This window comes from Nilaparvata lugens, chromosome 2 (genome assembly GCF_014356525.2).
Source record: "Nilaparvata lugens isolate BPH chromosome 2, ASM1435652v1, whole genome shotgun sequence".
Classification (NCBI taxonomy): Eukaryota; Metazoa; Arthropoda; class Insecta; order Hemiptera; family Delphacidae; genus Nilaparvata; species Nilaparvata lugens.
The window spans coordinates 60378533-60398861 of record NC_052505.1 but is presented as its reverse complement, the minus strand read 5'-3'; the positions used below and the strand labels follow the sequence as shown (position 1 = coordinate 60398861).

General features: G+C 35.0%; 1 protein-coding gene across 6 annotated transcripts in view; it reads right to left on the bottom strand.

Moving 5' to 3' along the window:
* Positions 1-20329, bottom strand: part of LOC111044208 (Down syndrome cell adhesion molecule-like protein Dscam2) — a 327413-nt gene that overhangs the window by 89840 nt on the left and 217244 nt on the right. For all 6 annotated transcript variants that reach the window (XR_005570601.1, XR_005570602.1, XM_039422275.1 and 3 more), the window contains exons 4-5: positions 18759-18901; positions 134-433 (exon numbers count right to left, since the gene is read on the bottom strand). Coding sequence is in view for 4 of the 6 variants with exons in the window: in XM_039422275.1 (XP_039278209.1) it covers positions 134-433; positions 18759-18901 (443 nt within the window). In the remaining 2 variants the exon portion in view is untranslated. The remainder of the gene's footprint in view (positions 1-133; positions 434-18758; positions 18902-20329) is intronic.

Sequence of the window (20329 nt, the reverse complement as noted above, 5' to 3'; positions counted from 1 at the left end):
TAGTAAGAAATTCTTACAAGAGTAATGATAATTTAAAGTAAAAATCATCGCAGCAACAACTTGTAATAGTAGATAATCTTGAAACGCTGTACTAATTCTGACAGATCAAAGTGAATCTCATCACAACACCAACCTGTAATAATAATCTTGGCGGCGGGACTAAGCCGTCGTTCGCCTGTGACCTTGTTGACGGTCTGGCAGTAGAACCGAGAGTAGGAATCGACTTGCGACGTGTCCCGCACGTGGAGAGCGCCCGTCGACGTGATGACATAACGACCGCCCGCGTGCACTGCCGACCGTCCTATCAGCGGCTCGTCGTGCAACCAGGTGAGGAAGTGGTGCGCCGAACTGGCAACACTGCAGCGCAACACGGCAACGTTGCCTTGCAGCACGACTGCGTCCTCTGCGCGCAGTGGGTACGTGCCTTGCATGTCTGCAACATCAACCAAATTCGAATTTTTATTTACTTACCAGAAAAAAATAGATAATAGATATCGCAAAAAGCAATAGGTTCTACAACAGAATAAACCTACAGAAGTAGAAAGTTTGTTGTCATGTTAACAAATGAGGACGTAACTTTAAAATAGGTAATCTGTCACTATGTATCTTGAATTCAAATAACGATTAGCCTCCTGCTTGGCATCAGTCGGTAAAGCATGAGATTTAATATAATTAGGTCGTGGTTTTCTAATAGTATTCAGTCTTATAAATCTTTCTAGGCTCAGATATGGGCTTCTCCTATAGCACTTGTAATTCAATAAACAATAAATATATATATATATGATACTTATACTATAGAGTTTGAGGAATAAAAAATAAATTGCACACCATGAATGTTCATACATATATTACATAAATAATGCAAAGATCAGTCGAGGCAAAAAATATATATATAGAGCGATAAAAAATATAATATAAAAAATAGAACAATATTTGAAATCAATAAAAATATCACAGGCTAAACTTTATATTCTAGATTTGTGGCACGAATCATTACCATGTGCCTTTATCTTGAAATCATATGCATTCTTTGGCATGTAGCTGTGACATGTACTTGCTAATACTTGTCGGCTTGGATAATTCAATCAAAAATATGTGCTCTAAGATCAGCTTGATAAATTAGCCACTAATAATCCAAATATATCTATATATTAAAATCTCTAGTATTTAGTAGATTTATTTGTATCGAATATATATTTTTATCTCAGGGTGCAAGATTCGGCACCTGACGGAATAGGTAGAGCCATTCATCTAGTGAATTAGAACTATGATAAATTATCGCAAATTGTATTGCAAAAAATTAAATATTATATACATATGTTTTAATAGCCTAGATTTCGTACTTCTTTGATTAAATAGAAAATTCTAAAAAATATTGATCTATATATTTTTCTTTCAATTAAATACCTTTAATACTAATTTTTACTTGCGCAAGTATTACTCTTATTAATTTCTCAATTTATAATAAAACCCTTTCGGCGAGCTAGCTTTGATCATCAGATTAATTCGAAGCACTAGGGCGCCCATCACTAAATTCAAATTTTAATCACTCACGTGTCGAAAATCTTCTTGTAAGCCGCCGATGTCGATCCAACTCCATGTGGTCCGGGAATATGGTAGCCGGAATCGTCTCCTCCAAGGGGTTATAAGTTTAATTCAAAATGAAAATGACTTCTGCTTCACAATAGCATCACGAAGTCTTTTAAGAAATTTAATAATTTACTTTAACTTTAACTTTTACAAAATCATTAGTAAGGTACTACGCTCTAAAATATTTGGGGTCCTCTTATGGTGGCATCTGGCTGGCGAGTGCTGGTTCTTCCTTCTCAAGTTTTACAGATCCTCTTTCCGACTTTCAAATTAGCATAAAATTTAAATATCCCAATCTTCCGCCATTAAATTCAAATAGATCTTACAAAAAATGCCAAAATATTGCTTAGATTATATGATTAATAATTTCTTTGCATTCGAGCCATATTGATAACATAGATTACACAAATTTTTACACAAAATCTAGTACATTTATATAAATATATATAAATATTTTTGAATTGGCCTACAGTTGCCGCCTATTAACTGCCGTTTTACTATTGGTGCATGCAAATTTTATTAGGTATTCATGCGCCTGGTAACTCTTATTTCCTGAATACATTAAATTATTTTTATTTGGTTTTTTATTTATGCTCTTTGCATGCTAGTTAATATTATATATATTAATATTAATTCCATGCTAACTAATAATTAGCCACGTGGACGGGTGTTTTTTCACATTGCACACCATCCGAATGCAATAAAGCTCTGCCAAGGGGTTTTGGTCAGATTCTACGTTCTTCGGTTTGATCGATCTCTAGGTCACCGATCTGTGAATACATCTACCTAACCTCAATCTTCAAATATTTTATAAATAATCTATTTATGAGTAATAAACTTCCTTCAAATCCTTTTTAAGTTCTTGTACCATTTAGCCAGAACAAGCTGATGCTATCTTATCTTGATTATTATCTGCTTGGCGATATTAGCCAATTACTTATTTTTAGACCTATTACTATTTCTGTTAGGGCTTTTCATCTACCCAGATTTAAATATGTTACACGCGCCCCTGGGTTTGAATTCAAAATATTTGAGAATCACAATGTTTTTAATGAAAACCCACCCTTCAATACATTGATATACACTATACTTTATTTATAAATTATACTCTCCTACTTCTATCACATTTCGCAGACATATTTGCTGCATCTCCTTTATACCTTTATCAAAACAATAACAAATTCTCCTCCTCAACACACATAAAAATATCATAAATATAAACTTCTAAACGCACTCCTCCTGACAACATTTACAACACAGTAATTTTTAAATTCGCCGCTTGCAGGGCCGCCAACTTAACTACACACATTTCATAATTCTCATAAATGATTCCTTTTAGACAATAATTTCGATTCATAAACTTCTGGGCTTATATCTTATAGTATTTCTTAGGTCTTAATATAAATAATTTTCTATACATCAGGTACAATACTTTCTTTTGCTAATGGCTCTTTGGTTTTGGTAACTGGTATTCACTTTAAGTCTCTTCAGGTAACAAACGTGGCATAATTAAAAGTAATAAATATAAAACATATAAATAAATATATCGACATTAATAAATATAATAAATAACAATAATAAATAACTCTTTGGGTACAGTACTTCTTTTTATAAACATATGTTCAACAGATATTACATTCATTTGATTTGGGTGGCTTTGGTCAGCTGTTCGCTGTTCTACAATTCAGAGTGTTACATGTTACATCAGAATTTGCTATCGACTTTTATAACTAACCTAACTGCTCAATTTTTTCTCTTAAAAAGGTAATTAACAAATTTTAATTTTATTATCCCCGCTTGTGTCCTTTTTTATCTGATGTATATAATTTAATTACATATTTAAAAATTGTTCTTTTCCTTATTGCAGGCTTCTAACGGCTGGAAAGAAATTAAACATTGGATTGTTGCCACGAGGTCCTATACCAATATTAAATTTATTAAGGAAGGTTAGTAATCGGTTTGATAATAATGTTTTCCTTGGTTTCTTATCATATTTATTTCAAATTCGATGATATTTCATGTAGAATTGTTGTGGTTTACTTGCATCTTCTTGCATTCTGTTTGTAGATGTTGTAGGCTGGTGAGGTTATCTGCTGTTGATTTGTGAGGCTGTCCTATTGATAACTTATCCTTCATAAATTTAAAGCCCTTGTATCTGGTGTACTCTTTCTTCAAATAACTCCTTGTTCCTTTAATAATAATTTCTTTTAATCTATTCTTTTCCGATTCATCCTGTAATTTTAATTCACCTTTCCTCTTATTTTCATCTAATATCCTTGATTTCGGCTCATTATAACTCATTAGGCTTACAACAATAAACATTTTTATAATATTAAATTTCCAATCATCAATAATAAATCCATTTAACAACAACAATACAATATTTTTTGTCTTATCCACAACACAGTCTTTTATCCATATCACAGCCATGGTAATCCACACAATACAATAAATCAAAACACTAATTAGGCCTAGTTCTTTAATAATATAATCTTTCCACATATAATAGCTCGGTACTCCCATTTTATTGACATTATTCCTTATTTCTTTCACTCTTATTAACCACTTTCCATTCTTCATTAGTCTATCTTCCATTTCCTTTTTGCCCATGCATGAATCCATATTTGCTTTGTTACCAGTTCCATTTTTGTTATATTTCTTTGGCCTATTTTTCCGGTCACATCGTTGATTGGCTCTCTTAAAACGTATGTGCCGCGGATGCACGCCGTCGGTCCGCTCCTGTCCTCCTCGGTGTCCGTCCTCCCTGGTGTCATCCTCTTGGTACTCTATCCTGGGTTCATTGGGGTGCCTTGGTGGGGTCGAATGATGCGCGGGTGCGGTGGCGGTCTCTTGATGTGCGGGCTGCTCTACCTGCGGTGATGGATTGTCGGCGGGGAACAGGATGCTCAGTAGGGATTGATGCTTACAGCTGGTTTTTGGTGGTGGTTTATCTGGTATTGGCTTCGGTTCTTCTAATACTATTTTCGGTAAATCATTTCTAAAGGTGGTGTATGATGTTGAAATTTCTTGCTTTTCTTGGTTTGTTTCATTTGAGCTTGTGCTTGTTATATCGGGGGTATCATATAGTCCTGGTTTATTAGCTGTAGTTTTCTGTATATCTGGTGGCGGGTCGTTGGGTGCTGGGTTCCGGGTTTTTTGTTGATTCAATCCTGTTGCATGCGCTAATGTGTAGTTTGAATTTATTTGAAGAGGTGGTGGTTTGTAATTTCTGTTGTAATTGTTTTGTGTGTGATTATTATGTGAGTTTAATCGATCACGGCCATCATAGTGATTCCTACGATTGCTCTGCTGGCATAGTGGTTGGTTGTACGATTTTGAAATTTTCATTATTCCAATTACCATTTTGCCTGTGCTCATAGCGGCGTTCAAATTGGGGAGCAGATCGGTAGCGATCATATGATACCGGTTCATAATTTTGGCTGTTATGCGGATTAAATTTTGATTATGCTGATTTGATGCGTATCTCTGGTCTGAGCGGTGGGTTGATATTGCCATTGCAGACTGTATGCCATATAAATGATTAATCAGCTGCTTACAATCAGTAATGGGTTGTGTGGCGAGTGCCATTCTAACTTGATACGGTAGCTTCTTTAAAATAATGCTTGCTAACGCCGATTCATTAATGGGCTCGCTCAGTTGAGAATTTTTAAACTGTATGGCAGTGACGAAAGTGGTACATGCACCGTCTAAGTTAGGGTTGAAATCGCATGATATGATGTCCGCTAGCACGTCCAACTGTTTACTTCTGCTCCAATACTGTTCCAGGAAGACAGCGACAAACTCATCCAATGATGTAAATTCATGGGCTCTACTCCGAAAAAACATCAGGGGTTCGCCAATCAATAAACTAGTCAAACGAAGACGCCAAAAATTCCAAGAGGTGGGTGTTAATGATTGAACTAGTTTTATCTGATCTATAAATTCTTTAGGTTGGAGATAGCGGTCTGTATTGTCAAAACGGCCTAATTCATTGAAACTGTGTAGTGAATCAAACGTTGCTATGGGAATAGGCTCTATATTCTCGTGCGGAAATTGATGTATTTGACCTTCAAGTTGTACTATGTTTTGATTTGTATCAGAATTTGGGTGAGCTATTTCATGAATTTGCGAAGTGTTTTGTGCTGGTAGGTTATCTATTCTTTCGTTTAACTCACAAGTGACAGTATCTATTTTTGCTGTTAAATCGGTTGTAATTAGTTCTTGATTTTCAGCGGTAGATGCTGATATTGTGTCCGCAGTTCCTTACCCGTTCTTACCGATGTATCCTTCAATGATTCCCGCATTTCCTTCATTTCCGCCTTCAAGTCCTTCATTACCATGGTCATTGTTTTTTCTAAACTATTAGAAAATGACTTGATCATCCCCTCTACTATAACCCTTTTATTGCTTCTTGGGAGACATTTAACGGTTTATTACTGTTCACAGGATTCTTGGCGGTGATTGAAGAGATCTGGGCGTTGGACTCCATCGCGCCCCCCTCAGCGTCGATCTCCGCTACTATCGCCGTCTGCAGTGTGTCTGCTACCTTACTTTGCGTGGACGAAAAGAGACTCATATTTTAAAAATGGATTAAGTGTCAAGTGTTTGTTAAAAAAGTGAAAGTTTTGGCCAACAAGGCATTAATAAGGACACAAATGAGGATAGGCCTATGGATATTACAAGCCAGGTAACCTATTTATTACTTAAGCTCTTATAATATAATAATACTATTCATTGATTTCTGACTAGCAGTTTAGGCTTATAAAATATAATCTCTCTCTATAAACAGGTAATTTTTTACAGTACTAATAATATAAAATTTTCTTTAAAACATATAATTTCTCTTTATTTAAAGCTATTGATTCCCCAAAAAGTAATACAAATTTTCCTTCGCCAGTTTTCCTCACAACTCGTATAAGTTATCTATAATTTTCAATATGGTTATTGACCTAATTTCAAATAATTATTCAATGAGCTTGGCTCTCATCATCAGTCCCACGTTGGTACGACATGTCTTTCTGTCGTATCCGTGGCCTATCACGTTGGGCGACATGTCTTTGTGTCACGTTATTCTTTATATTTAAATAACGATTAGCCTCCTGCTTGGCATCAGTCGGTAAAGCATGAGATTTAATATAATTAGGTCGTGGTTTTCTAATAGTATTCAGTCTTAAAAATCTTGATAGGCCTAGATATGGGCTTCTCCTATAACTCTTGTAATTCAATAAACAATAAATATATATATATGATACTTATACTATAGAGTTTGAGGAATAAAAAATAAATTGCACACCATGAATGTTCATACATATATTACATAAATAATGCAAAGATCAGTCGAGGCAAAAAATATATATAGAGCGATAAAAAATATAATATAAAAATAGAACAATATTTGAAATCAATAAAAATATCACAGGCTAAACTTTATATTCTAGATTTGTGGCACGAATCATTACCATGTGCCTTTATCTTGAAATCATATGCATTCTTTGGCATGTAGCTGTGACATGTACTTGCTAATACTTGTCGGCTTGGATAATTCAATCAAAAATATGTGCTCTAAGATCAGCTTGATAAATTAGCCACTAATAATCCAAATATATCTATATATTAAAATCTCTAGTATTTAGTAGATTTATTTGTATCGAATATATATTTTTATCTCAGGGTGCAAGATTCGGCACCTGACGGAATAGGTAGAGCCATTCATCTAGTGAATTAGAACTATGATAAATTATCGCAAATTGTATTGCAAAAATTAAATATTATATGCATATGTTTTAATAGCCTAGATTTCGTACTTCTTTGATTAAATAGAAAATTCTAAAATATTGATCTATATATTTTTCTTTCAATTAAATACCTTTAATACTAATTTTACTTGCGCAAGTATTACTCTTATTAATTTCTCAATTTATAATAACCCTTTCGGCGAGCTAGCTTTGATCATCAGATTAATTCGAAGCACTAGGGCGCCCATCACTAAATTCAAATTTAATCACTCACGTGTCGAAAATCTTCTTGTAAGCCGCCGATGTCGATCCAACTCCATGTGGTCCGGGAATATGGTAGCCGGAATCGTCTCCTCCAAGGGGTTATAAGTTTAATTCAAAATGAAAATGACTTCTGCTTCACAATAGCATCACGAAGTCTTTTAAGAAATTTAATAATTTACTTTAACTTTAACTTTTACAAAATCATTAGTAAGGTACTTCGCTCTAAAATATTTGGGGTCCTCTTATGGTGGCATCTGGCTGGCGAGTGCTGGTTCTTCCTTCTCAAGTTTTACAGATCCTCTTTCCGACTTTCAAATTAGCATAAAATTTAAATATCCCAATCTTCCGCCATTAAATTCAAATAGATCTTACAAAAAATGCCAAAATATTGCTTAGATTATATGATTAATAATTTCTTTGCATTCGAGCCATATTGATAACATAGATTACACAAATTTTTACACAAAATCTAGTACATTTATATAAATATATATAAATATTTTTGAATTGGCCTACAGTTGCCGCCTATTAACTGCCGTTTTACTATTGGTGCATGCAAATTTTATTAGGTATTCATGCGCCTGGTAACTCTTATTTCCTGAATACATTAAATTATTTTTATTTGGTTTTTTATTTATGCTCTTTGCATGCTAGTTAATATTATATATATTAATATTAATTCCATGCTAACTAATAATTAGCCACGTGGACGGGTGTTTTTTCACATTGCACACCATCCGAATGCAATAAAGCTCTGCCAAGGGGTTTTGGTCAGATTCTACGTTCTTCGGTTTGATCGATCTCTAGGTCACCGATCTGTGAATACATCTACCTAACCTCAATCTTCAAATATTTTATAAATAATCTATTTATGAGTAATAAACTTCCTTCAAATCCTTTTTAAGTTCTTGTACCATTTAGCCAGAACAAGCTGATGCTATCTTATCTTGATTATTATCTGCTTGGCGATATTAGCCAATTACTTTATTTTTAGACCTATTACTATTTCTGTTAGGGCTTTTCATCTACCCAGATTTAAATATGTTACACCGTACACAGATCTACTGTACAAACTTCCCTAGTGACAATGATATTTCAACATTAGTGGGAATAAAACCCTTCTCACATCCAAAATTTTACTTCTTCAGGATTGAATAGAGATATTTTGGCTTCTCCTTCAACTGTTTCATATTATTCATGTTTGTTTGAAGTTGTTTCCGCTGTTCTCCGAATCCCGATAAACATATTAATCAAGGAGAGCAAAGCGAGCGCTGTTCCGGCACTCCAGCAGATTATTCCCGGGGGTTTTCTGGGGAGTCGGATGGGCAAACGAGCATTAGTGACCCGAGGGCAGTTGTGTCGGTGCTTGTTGAATTTGTTCACGTTCGGCCATCAGCGGATGTGGGGCTAATGGCAATCGCTCACTGCATGTAAACAAACGCAACGCGATGCGATGCGATCATCCAAAGCAATCTCCAAATCCCAACTGCCTTCGCTAATCAAGGCGGGCCACAGCCACAGCTCGCTTCATTCTGGGTCAGTTCATTTCACTCGTAGGCGGTGTTACAAGCTCACAAACTATGTAACTATCTAGCTATCAGTCAAACCCAAATTCAGATTTATTCCTCCACAGACATGTCAAACAAAAACATCTATTCCTTAGTAATACTTATCAGTTTTTCGAATGAACGTAAACCGTTCTTTCTGTTATTTTTCAAAACACAACGCGTGCTCTATCTCAAATCATCTAACAAATGATTCATTTCAATCACGTAACAAAGCCACTGGCAAGCGTTCAAATTTTATTCATCAGTAGGCCCATAGTAGGAGAATAAGTAGGCTAATATTACAAGAGTAGTAAATTCTTAATGTATTCGTAGTATAATAAGCAAGCAGCAACATATAACTGCATACAGCATTGCAAAAACATGGATTACATAAATACGTGTAAGATAATCATTTTGTAACTGATGTACTAGCAAACAACTTCAATTGACAATGATGAATAATCTAATTTCATAATAATATCCAGAGAAAAATCGAAGTAAACGGTTTTAAGTGAGAAATTTGTAGTTTTTCTTGATATTGGGCGAATTTTGTGGGAGGATCTTAAAGATAAAACCATTGTTTAAATTGAATATGGGAGTCAATATTATGTTTCTCCACGACACAATAATACTCGACTGCGAATCTTCCTCTGACAAATATAAAAACTCCATGCATAATAGAATGAAGTCCGTAACAAATCAGTGGACTCAGTGGAAATAACAATATTCGAAACCTGCATTCAATCACACAATCACCAATCTAAATCTCAGTTAAAATCTGCAAGAGCTCATTTATTTTTGCAGGATGGAGAAAAATAACTGAATTTGAAAATTTACAAAAAATCCACAGACTCATTCATTTCCATAGGTAGTGGATGAGAATTTGAAAATTTCCGGATTATCTTCGCAGCGGGAAATTGAAATTAGGAGCTATTAGTAAAGTTCGTCGCATCTTCGTGTTGCCTATTTTAAGGCAGAAATTTAGCTGTGAGAAGAAGCTGCGTTGTATAGCATCGGGCCTTAGTGATAAGTTATAAAACGAGGTGGGCTTAGGGCTGAGGTTATTGGAGGTCGGTGAGGGGTGATGGGAGGTGAGGGATCGGCTAATTAGACAGAATCACTTGATGGATTCCTTTAATCTCACCTCCCGGTACTTGCTTGCCACACCTTACCTACCCTAGAGGATACCGTACACAATCTCTGGCTTGTTGGGTGGGATTTTAGCGGCAGGATTTAGTAAGTGTGCCCTGCAAAGCCTTCCAAACGGAACAACCAATCCCTTGCTCTTCTTCTCTCTTATTCCTCTCCTTCTCCTCCGCCTCTTACTCCTCCTCCTCCACCTGCTCTTCCTCCTCCTCCTCCTCCTCCTCCTGCTCTTCTTCTTCCTCCTCTTCCTCGTCCTGCACCACCACTTCTGCAGGGGATTTAGTGGTACGCTACTAATGGAATAACGATTACCTTATCCATTGCCCACCCACCCCCTCTCTCTTGCTCGCCGAATTGGATGGACTTCCAGTTGGAGTGGACTCAACGCTCTCATCGCTTCAGTCGTGCCAATCTCCGATTTCTCCCCGTTTGTTCCAGACAAAAACGACTGCTATTGTTGATTGTTGTCATTTTCTCCCTCTTTTGAAAAATGTTCAGATTTCTGGCTCTTGATATTGAATTCAAACCCCATTATATTACTTGACAGAGACCTGACTTGGAAAGATAATTTATAACTTCAATACCAAATATTTGATTCATATAAGTTATATAAGTGATAAACTTGATGGAAATACTTACTGGGGTCTATGAAAAAATAAATACTTGATATTTAATACTAAATACTTGAATAGAAAATATTAATTCTTCCAATTTATTATTTGTAGTTTTCATATTCGAATTTGAACGCATTATCAAACTTTCTAAAGGAACATGCAATACTTCTCTGGCTGTGAAGTATAACATGAGTATAAAAATGCTTTGTTCCAGAGTTATACATGCCAGTCGAAGATATCACCTGGAATAGTTTTCTATCAGTGTATTCCACCTGCAATGTAAATGTAGTCTAATAACAGTCAATATTGTTGTATCCATTGATCCACGATGTCATACAGTGAATGACTATCAATCAATATATTATATTATATAACAATATCAACTTGTTTACTACAGGATTTAGTCAATCAGTCATTTAAGTAAAAATGAGAATGCTAATTGGAAATGTTGTCAACTACCCCAAAGACTTCTTCTACTGCTAATATTGACAACTCCTAGAGTTATCATTGGCATTTGAAGAAATGCAATTTATTTTCATCGAATTCTATAACATTTCGACGCTTTTAACAGTAAATTGATCAAATGAGGCTGATTAGAAAGCAACTGGACGAGTTTCCACCCACAAGTATTCCGTTAAACTGCTTCATCAGAATTCTCAGTGAAAAACAAGGTTTATTATAGAGCTAATTGGCGAAAATGCCTGTTCAAATTTCTTCGAACTATTGAAATCCATACGAATTCCCAGTGCAAAACAAGGCTCTTAGTGGTCATTCCCGTCCGACCTACCAAAGGTTTGTCAAGTATCTCGGAATTCCAAATCCCGGGGAATTTCAATCGGTACCAATGGAGATAGATTCGTGACGGATTCCTTTGAGGTTGGGAGAGTCTAATGAACAGCATTGGCACCACAATAGCCTTCAGTCCCATCATGCTCCCTAACTGGCATGTTCAGCGTGCTTCAAGCTCCTTTACAATGTCCTTCGATTGTGGTTGTATGGGTATCGTCAGTGAATTCCTCAGAAATCGCTAACGCCAGTAATCCAAATTTAGAGCAATTGCTTGAAACTGTAAAATATGTAAGTTATGAGCTTAGGGATCCTGTCCAAGGTATTTGAAACTTTGAAAGCTACTGCTCTCATCTAAGTATTTCTAGTCACTTGCTTCACTTAAGTCCTGCCTCATTACTCACTGAATAAAATATTCAGTGAATTGTCATATACAGTTCTATTTGTCTATCCATCTATACTATCTGAAGAAAATAGAACTTACCTGCTGAATATAGTACACCCATATTAGATACTTTTATCTCCTAGCTTACTCGAATTTGCTGAATATAGTACACCCACATTAGATACTTTTATCTCCTTGCTTACTCGAATTTCAACACTGATTTAGAGATAACTGGTGAAAAAGACAGAGACGATAATGGAAAACGGAATGTACCTGATGTACTAGTAAGGCTGTTATTATTTCATCGGGAAGTGATTCTGAAGCTTATGAATGTCTGCTAGCAAAACTGGCCTCAAACAGCCACCCTTTTAAAAGGGAAACCCAGACGTGTCGCTTATGTAATACGTGCGTTATTTTTCCTAAAATATCTTTGACAATGTAAATACTACCTTTTTTCGGAGTCCTTATAGTTTTAGATGATTAATTCATTTGTACAATACTACTTTTTACTACTACGAAAATCATGGCTTTTAATGGCAAGTGGCCGATACGATCAAAAATAGTATTAGGAGACAGGATTCTGGAGCAGATTTCAAATTTCAAATATTTAGGCTGCGACATCACATATGACTACGACCAGGATGTCCAAAAAAAGATATCAAAATTCAACCTGGTATGCGGAGCAATCACTCGATCCCTTAAAGGTAGAGCCCGGAAGAACACCTTGATCAAATTTTATAGAGCAATGGCGATACCCACTTTGACTTACGGAAGTGAAGCATGGGTGCTGACAAGGAAGCTTGAATCAAGAATACAGTCAGCAGAGATGCGATTCCTTAGACAAGTCAAAGGATGCACAAGAGAGGATCGGATTCGGAATGAAAATATAAGAAGAGAATGTGATGTCCAACCAGTGTTGAGTTTGATAAAAACATATAGAAATAAGTGGTCAGATCATGTCCTTAGAATGCCTGAAGACCATTTCCCATTGAATGCCCTACTCCACAAGCCAATAGGCAGAAGAAGTATTGGTAGACCGAGGAAGAGATGGACGCCGGAACAGGCTTGAAAAGCCTAATCCATGACGATGATGATGATGATGATGATGATGAATACTATTTTTTAATGAAACTATCATTGTTACTCCGATTATGAACTGTCCAATTTTGCATCAAAGATTTTCGAGTATGGATTACATTTCTAAAATGTCGTCATGGACTAAAAATACACGCAAACAAAATATAAAATTTTTTCTGCTTTCTTGTACTTTCTAAGTACTTTCTTCTACCTTCTTGTACAAGCATGATGCTTGACGTAAGAAGTATTCCCATTACAATGATTTCTAAAAAATTCAGAACTGTATTATTGCTATGATGCAATATCAAACACCCACTGTTCAAGAGGTGGGCGAGTATGGGCCAACGAATCTATTGCTACATATTTTATTCTAGAATATGATTGTAATAACTCACGATTATCATCAATTTCACAGTCAGCCTATCAAATCATTTGTTAGTCAGCCGAAATACGAGCCAACTCAGTTGAATTAGTTTGAAGTGCTCGCAGTGAGATAAGTATTTTTCACTTGAGGAGAGAATCTCGTTAATGGTTTTTGTAGTGACCGAAGCAAGCCCTGTGGGCTATTAGCAGTTATGTTATGAGACCATTTTGGAATCCATCCAAAATCTGGCTTGGTCCAAAATTCAGCCTGCCAGAGGTCACAGCTGCTGATGTACCATAATATTTTCTCAGATCATCGCCAAATTTTTATCATACTTTATTATAATGTAATCTTCTATTCATGAGTTCTCTTCACCTTCCATATCCTCTCTAAATTGTAATCTGCCTAAATAGAGAAATCTAATCTATGAAATTGAATCTAATATTTATGATATTCTTTCTCCTCATTTTGAATTCGTGAATCAGTAACTTAAATCAATATCTTTCACTTTCTTATATCCATAAACTCTGATTCATTCTTGCATTCATTACATTTTAAAAACGGTTATATTTTGAATTGTCACCTCCCCCTATCCTTAAACGTCTCAACCCTACCTTCACATCCTCATATAATTGATTTGTTCATGTAGCTTTCCCCTCATCACCTCACATTACATTGATTCAGTCCTATTTTCAATGTTCTCTTCTGATGGGTTTGGGGAGTGTTCTTCTACATCTTCTTACAAAATCCTAGCAAACAAGGTATAGGCTCAGGGTGGCCACCCATTTTGAAATAAAACATTCATGAGTAATTTCCGGTTTTCCAGAATAAAATTTCAAATTTTCCAGGTAGAGTATGTACGGTACTTGAGGATCAAGATCAATTCGTAAAGAATTTATTATGGAAATCTTCAGTTTCATCGTCCATGACGAATTGCGAATAGCATATTTAATTTTCCAAATATATTGATAATTTTGACATGATAAGAGTATCGATATTTTTCGATATTTTTAGGTTAGGTAGTTCAAAAACATTGCCAATTATTATTGTTAGCCATCAATTATTTTTTTATTTGTGTTTATTTCTTTAATGAATTAAATGAAATTTATGAAAAATTCATGGACAAATTCATGAGGAATTCACGGAATCTATCCCGGTTAGTAAAATCCTGAGGAATTCAAGGCTCTCCCGGTTTTCCCGGTAGGTGGCCACCCTGAGGCTGTTTGTTGATGAAAAAATCTATGAAATAGAAAATTGAAGTATGAATTACAAGACTAACCCTAGTTTTATCAAGGTGTAGAAACTTTAGTATATGATTACTGGAGTGTAGTGTTGCCTATTTCATATTCAAGGTACCCATCTCTCAAGTCTAGTATAATACAGCCTATTGACTATCCTTGGAGATCTCTCTCTCCCTCTTGCTGGCTCTCAGAATACGGGTATCGTTTGAGTTCAAACAAAGTTGTTTCTGTTCAATCATGCAAATTCACATTCACCTAATTCTGAGTTCACTTGGAAAGCCCACTTCAACTACTACTGTATAACAATATACTGCCGTTACAATGCAGACGAGAATCATAATGAAAGGCTAAACAACCAGCTACTCGGCAGCTCCTCGACTACTGCGAGCTTTTTAGGATAATTAATTGCTTTTGAAGTGGAGAGAAAGATGTATAGTGGCGCACTGTCAATGCTCTGAGAGAGACAAGGATAAGAGAGGAGAGTGCAGTCAGGGACTTCAGATTATATCGAAGGCTTTGAAGTTTAGAGCCGAGCTTAACAAACAAACACTTTGGTTTATTACGCAGCTGAGTGAATTCTAGTTTGAAGGTTAACGACAAAGCAAGAAGTTTTATGAACATTAATTCACGGCATCACATATTCTTTCTGGAAAATACTTTGAACTACCCATATTATTTGAATATAGTGACTATAAATTATTCATCATTCGTTTTACTTTAATTAAAAAGTACTGTACAATAATTATCTGTATCATTCTAAGAGATAATAATTTTAAAGGTAATCAATGAATCCTCAATACTCAATCAAGTAATCCTTAAACAAACCACAGTTATTGAAAATTGTCCTCAATATCACAATTCTAATAAGAAAGTGAATTTTATAAATGAATCCATTCATCTAAGTTCCTGAAATTTATTTCAATCATTCAGCGAAACTTCAAAAAAGGTGGAACATGAGAAATAAAAATCTAACCCCCTCTTCCAATTGTTTTGAATGGTATCGTTCTACAGAATTGAGGCTTCATGATAACGTTATTGCATCAGTCAATAAGAGCTCACTGTGGGCGTGACTCGCAATAGACACCTGAAGTGGAATGGTTCGTGATATTTGGTCGAAGCTCTGGGATGTAGTTGAAAGTTCTGATTCTATAGAATTGGGAAGGGGCGTACCCAGAACTGCTTATTACCTTAACTCAATTATTCAAAAACCTTTTAAATTCTACTAAATTAACATTTCAGTTTGAGTATACTCGTATACTGAACTACTGAATATTTTGTTAAAATAAAATGTTCAGTAACACTAGCATATAAGAATATGTTCGAGTAAAACATTGCTCATGAAATTGACTCGGAATAAATTGGTTGTTGATAAAATTCCACAACAACTTCCATAGTATAATCCAATGTGAGTCAATTAGCCAATAAATATATTCTAGGTACCTTGGTATAATCTGAAAAAATCTAGTTAATCTTGTTTGAATAGTTGAGACTCACCTCAGCTGAGAAGGAAACGGAATTCTGTTTGACTTTGTTCGAACCATGAAAGCTCAGACTGAAGCTTGAGAGCGAGCATATAAATTAAATAGGGTTTAATATTTAATCGGTCTGCGTTCAAAAGCCAAGCAAAGGATTGGATAGCGGCAGTCGAGCCAAGGAGTTTGAGCAAGATGCGTGCGAACATTGATGTTAGTAGCAGAGTATATTGCAATGGATGCCAACGGCTTCTGATTCAGTAAGTCGGAACACTGGTTCCCTCAACTCCATACTTTATCATTCACAGTTTCATCACTCAAATAATGTCAACATGACTTAATTTTAAAAATGCCAATCATTATTAATAATAGCAATTGGCTCAAAAATAAGTGTTATGAATCTTTTTAAATTAGATTTCTGAGGTTTGGTTATATATTAGGCATAGGAAAAAGAAATTCGTTCTGACTCTTCTTCAATCGAAGTTCTAAAATTTGGGTGCATATTTGGCAAATTCTTTGTTCATTGAGTGGCTGAATTATCGATATAAGGGATGATATAAGTTCTCAATAATATCGAGCTTTGACAGCACCAACAATGTAATAAAAGTTATTGAGGCAAATCCCTTCATACTTTGAACTCTACCCAGCATCTTTCATGAAATATTCTCAATGTGTACTAATGTGTTTTATTATTACAAGAATTCAGTTATTGTACATCAATGTACATTCCACCACAGATTTCACAAAAATCATTTTCATTTTTTATGCAAAATGTTGATCCATTTGAAGTATGATAAGTACTCATTTCGTCTGAGAATCAAAATGTTGAATTATAAAGCTGCGTACAGACTTATGCGTCACGAGCACCTTTAGCCTTCCATCAGCTGATGCTATGCTTGCAATTTTTTCTGTACAGATCCTGTAAGAAACATTTATAATAATGAATGCGCGTTCTTGGCGCATAAATTTGTACACAGCTTATACAATATTGAAAAGGTAATTATTGACGTTTTTCCAAGAACAATCAAAGTTCTATTCGGATTGAAGGATGATGGTGGTGCTGGACTCTCTTCTTCCATGGAAATGGAAACACTTTACAATTACAGCCTAGAGTTTCAAGTTAGGTTCACAGTTGAAGCCTGAATTAGTAAGGAAAATGTTGGTTGTATAATTTCTGTATATTCTCACTATGTGGAATGTGAAGAATCTTCACATAAACTTTCAATTTTTTAGAATTCCTATTGAAGTTTTAGAGCTTCCTAATACGAGAAAACTCTATTAGATATTATCAATCATATTCCTTTTAAGACTATAAATCGCGGTTTCGTGGTCTCGGTAGTCATAATTTTTTTTAACATTTATGTTGAAAGTAGCGATTCGTTCGTCACCCGAAAAATGTTTGAACACAAAAATGAATTTAGTCTTTCACAAAAATGAATTTAGTCTTTCATCGTTTTTTGTAAGCCGCCAGTGTTACAATTGGGAAATGCCTCAGTAGACTTACCACAGAGAAAACAGCGATTAGGAAAAGCTAGAAATGGATACCTCCTTTGTGTGGAGAGGAGAGTAGAGCAGAGCAGAGCTTCAAGTCCTCGACCCATTTCTTTCTCACTCGAAAGTCGAAAGACGATTCGATTTCCACTCAATGCATCGACGTCGCTAAATAGAGACGCCTCGGCTCGGTTACCTCTCAAGTGGCCATTGTTTCCAATTCTCACCAAAGCTGAGTGAACTCTAGACTGTTTTACGATCAAAAATTGCCTGATGAATGGAATGTTCAAACTGGCATTTTAGTTCTGAATGACAAAGTATGAATGAAAAGAGCTGGAAAGGTTTTCTGTTCGTGGATATTTTAAGGTTACAGTGAATAAATTATCTTCTCCGAAATGGAGGGAATTTATTATTCATCTTCTGATATACTCCTACTTCTTGTAGTCTTGGAGTTCGTAAATAAAATTCATTTGAAATTGAGAAAAATAAATATTTCAAGAGCTGAGACAGTTCTTTTTCTGAGAAAACCTAGATCTTAATTCATATGCATTTCTACATTCCATAATTTGAGAATATTCAACACATAAAATATACGAAATTCCAAGTATCTAGACAGTCAAGTAGTCTGACGAGACATTTTCGAATTCTATGAAGTACTCCAGTTTCCAGTATTCAAGACGTGTTACTCTTGATAGTTCAAATTCAGTTTATAGTTTGAGCTCCAGAAGTTTAACCAGTAACGTGTAAGGATTTCGAGCAGTAATCCTACGTTTCCACGTTGGTTTTGAGTAGCTTAACATTCTTTTTCATATTATGAGTTTGTTATATGATATTCTCCAGCTATATTGTATCTCAAACATAATAATTATATAGTATTCTTCAACATAATTATCATATATTATTTTCTAACATAATAATCATAAGTTTTTTTCTATAATATGAATTTCAATTCAAAAATTCATTTTACATTCATCCGAGTCTCCTGAAATAGAATGACTTAATGAAAATGTCAAATTCCATGAAAGATTTAGATGGGTTGATCGTACCTGGACGCAGTTTTGACGCACGCGAGACAATGGTTCCAATTGGATTGGTGGCCAAACAGCGGTAAGTGGCACTGTGAACATCTGGCCGGAACTCCTCGGCTGCGAAGGGTGGAAAGAATAGACTGCCGTTCAGCAGCACTTCTCTGCAACAAATAACAATCACAAAACATTATTCATGATCCAATACCATTAATTTTGGAACAATAATTGCAAACGTATAATTGGGGCATATCAATATAAATTGACTATTCAACATACTTTGGATCCCTACAATGAATAACAACACAATGAAATCCAATGAATTCCTTCAATGAGATCCACAATGAGACAGATTTAAGTTTTTAAATCACCCCTCCTTTGTTACCCAACTAGGGTACCCAAGAATCTTTCTACTGAATTCCAAAGTGATCAGTGTGTTTTAAGGTTACACCTAATATTACCACGAGGCACTGAACATAGAACTAGATACCGTCATCTTTAATATTCACTTTCTTGGTAGGGGCTTCTCGTATTTAAGTAAAAATTAGAAAATCAAACTACCCTTTATTTTCAACTATATTTTAATTCTCACAGCTTGTTTTGACTTATAATGTCATTCTCACTTGAAAATTACATTCTAAGTCGAAACATGTTGTGAGAAATAAATTAAAGTTGAGAAAAGAGGGTACTTATTTTATAATTTCTACATCTAGATACCGATATGAGGCTATAAATCAAGGCGAAGGAGACTCATAAGTTAAAAAAAACATAGCTTTCTCATTATAAGAGCAATAAGAGAGTATAGACTTCCATTATAAATTCAAAGTTTTATTATTTTAATTAATTTTTCTCATTATTCAACTGCTAATACACTTCTTCAACTTCTGATAAATACTAGCTTTCAGTTAAACTTATGGATATTTCTATAACTATTATGTTTACATATGAAAATATGCTCCTATTATGTGGAAAATGTATAGATGAATTTAAATTTTATTCGTGTGTCTTTCTGTGATTCACTGCCAACACTCAAGGTGTTGACATTGAAAAGAGGTTATACATTTAATACTCTCTAGTGGAACAGTAATAGGCTTAACGCTCAACACAAAACTTATGTTTTGTTCATGACGTTTTATATAGAAGAACTTCAGTACAATCAAACACACAAATATTCTTATATGTACAGTTACCGAAAAAGGTCTTATCTAGCATTCTCTCTGAATGAAACTTTTCAAGAAATTTGTGTGCAGATCATACATTCTATTAGTAGTGCAATCATCTTTCCCTCCTAAAACACACTGAAATTTATAGCCTTAGATTCTGGAAAGACCGTTATCGTATTACTCTACTTTTATTCATGAATCTGATAGACTTTAGCAAATAGTTGAACAAAGCAATAATTTAACTCAATTAACTGTTTCAAATATTGATTTCATCACCACATCGCTAAAAATACATCATATTGTAAAACCATCCCTTCCAGCGGAAAAAGACAGTGCTTGTTTCCGGTTGCAGTCTCTCATTCATAAACTTCACAGACCGTTGCTCTCAAGGGTTACAACTCACTCTCATCTTACTACACGAGTGTAACC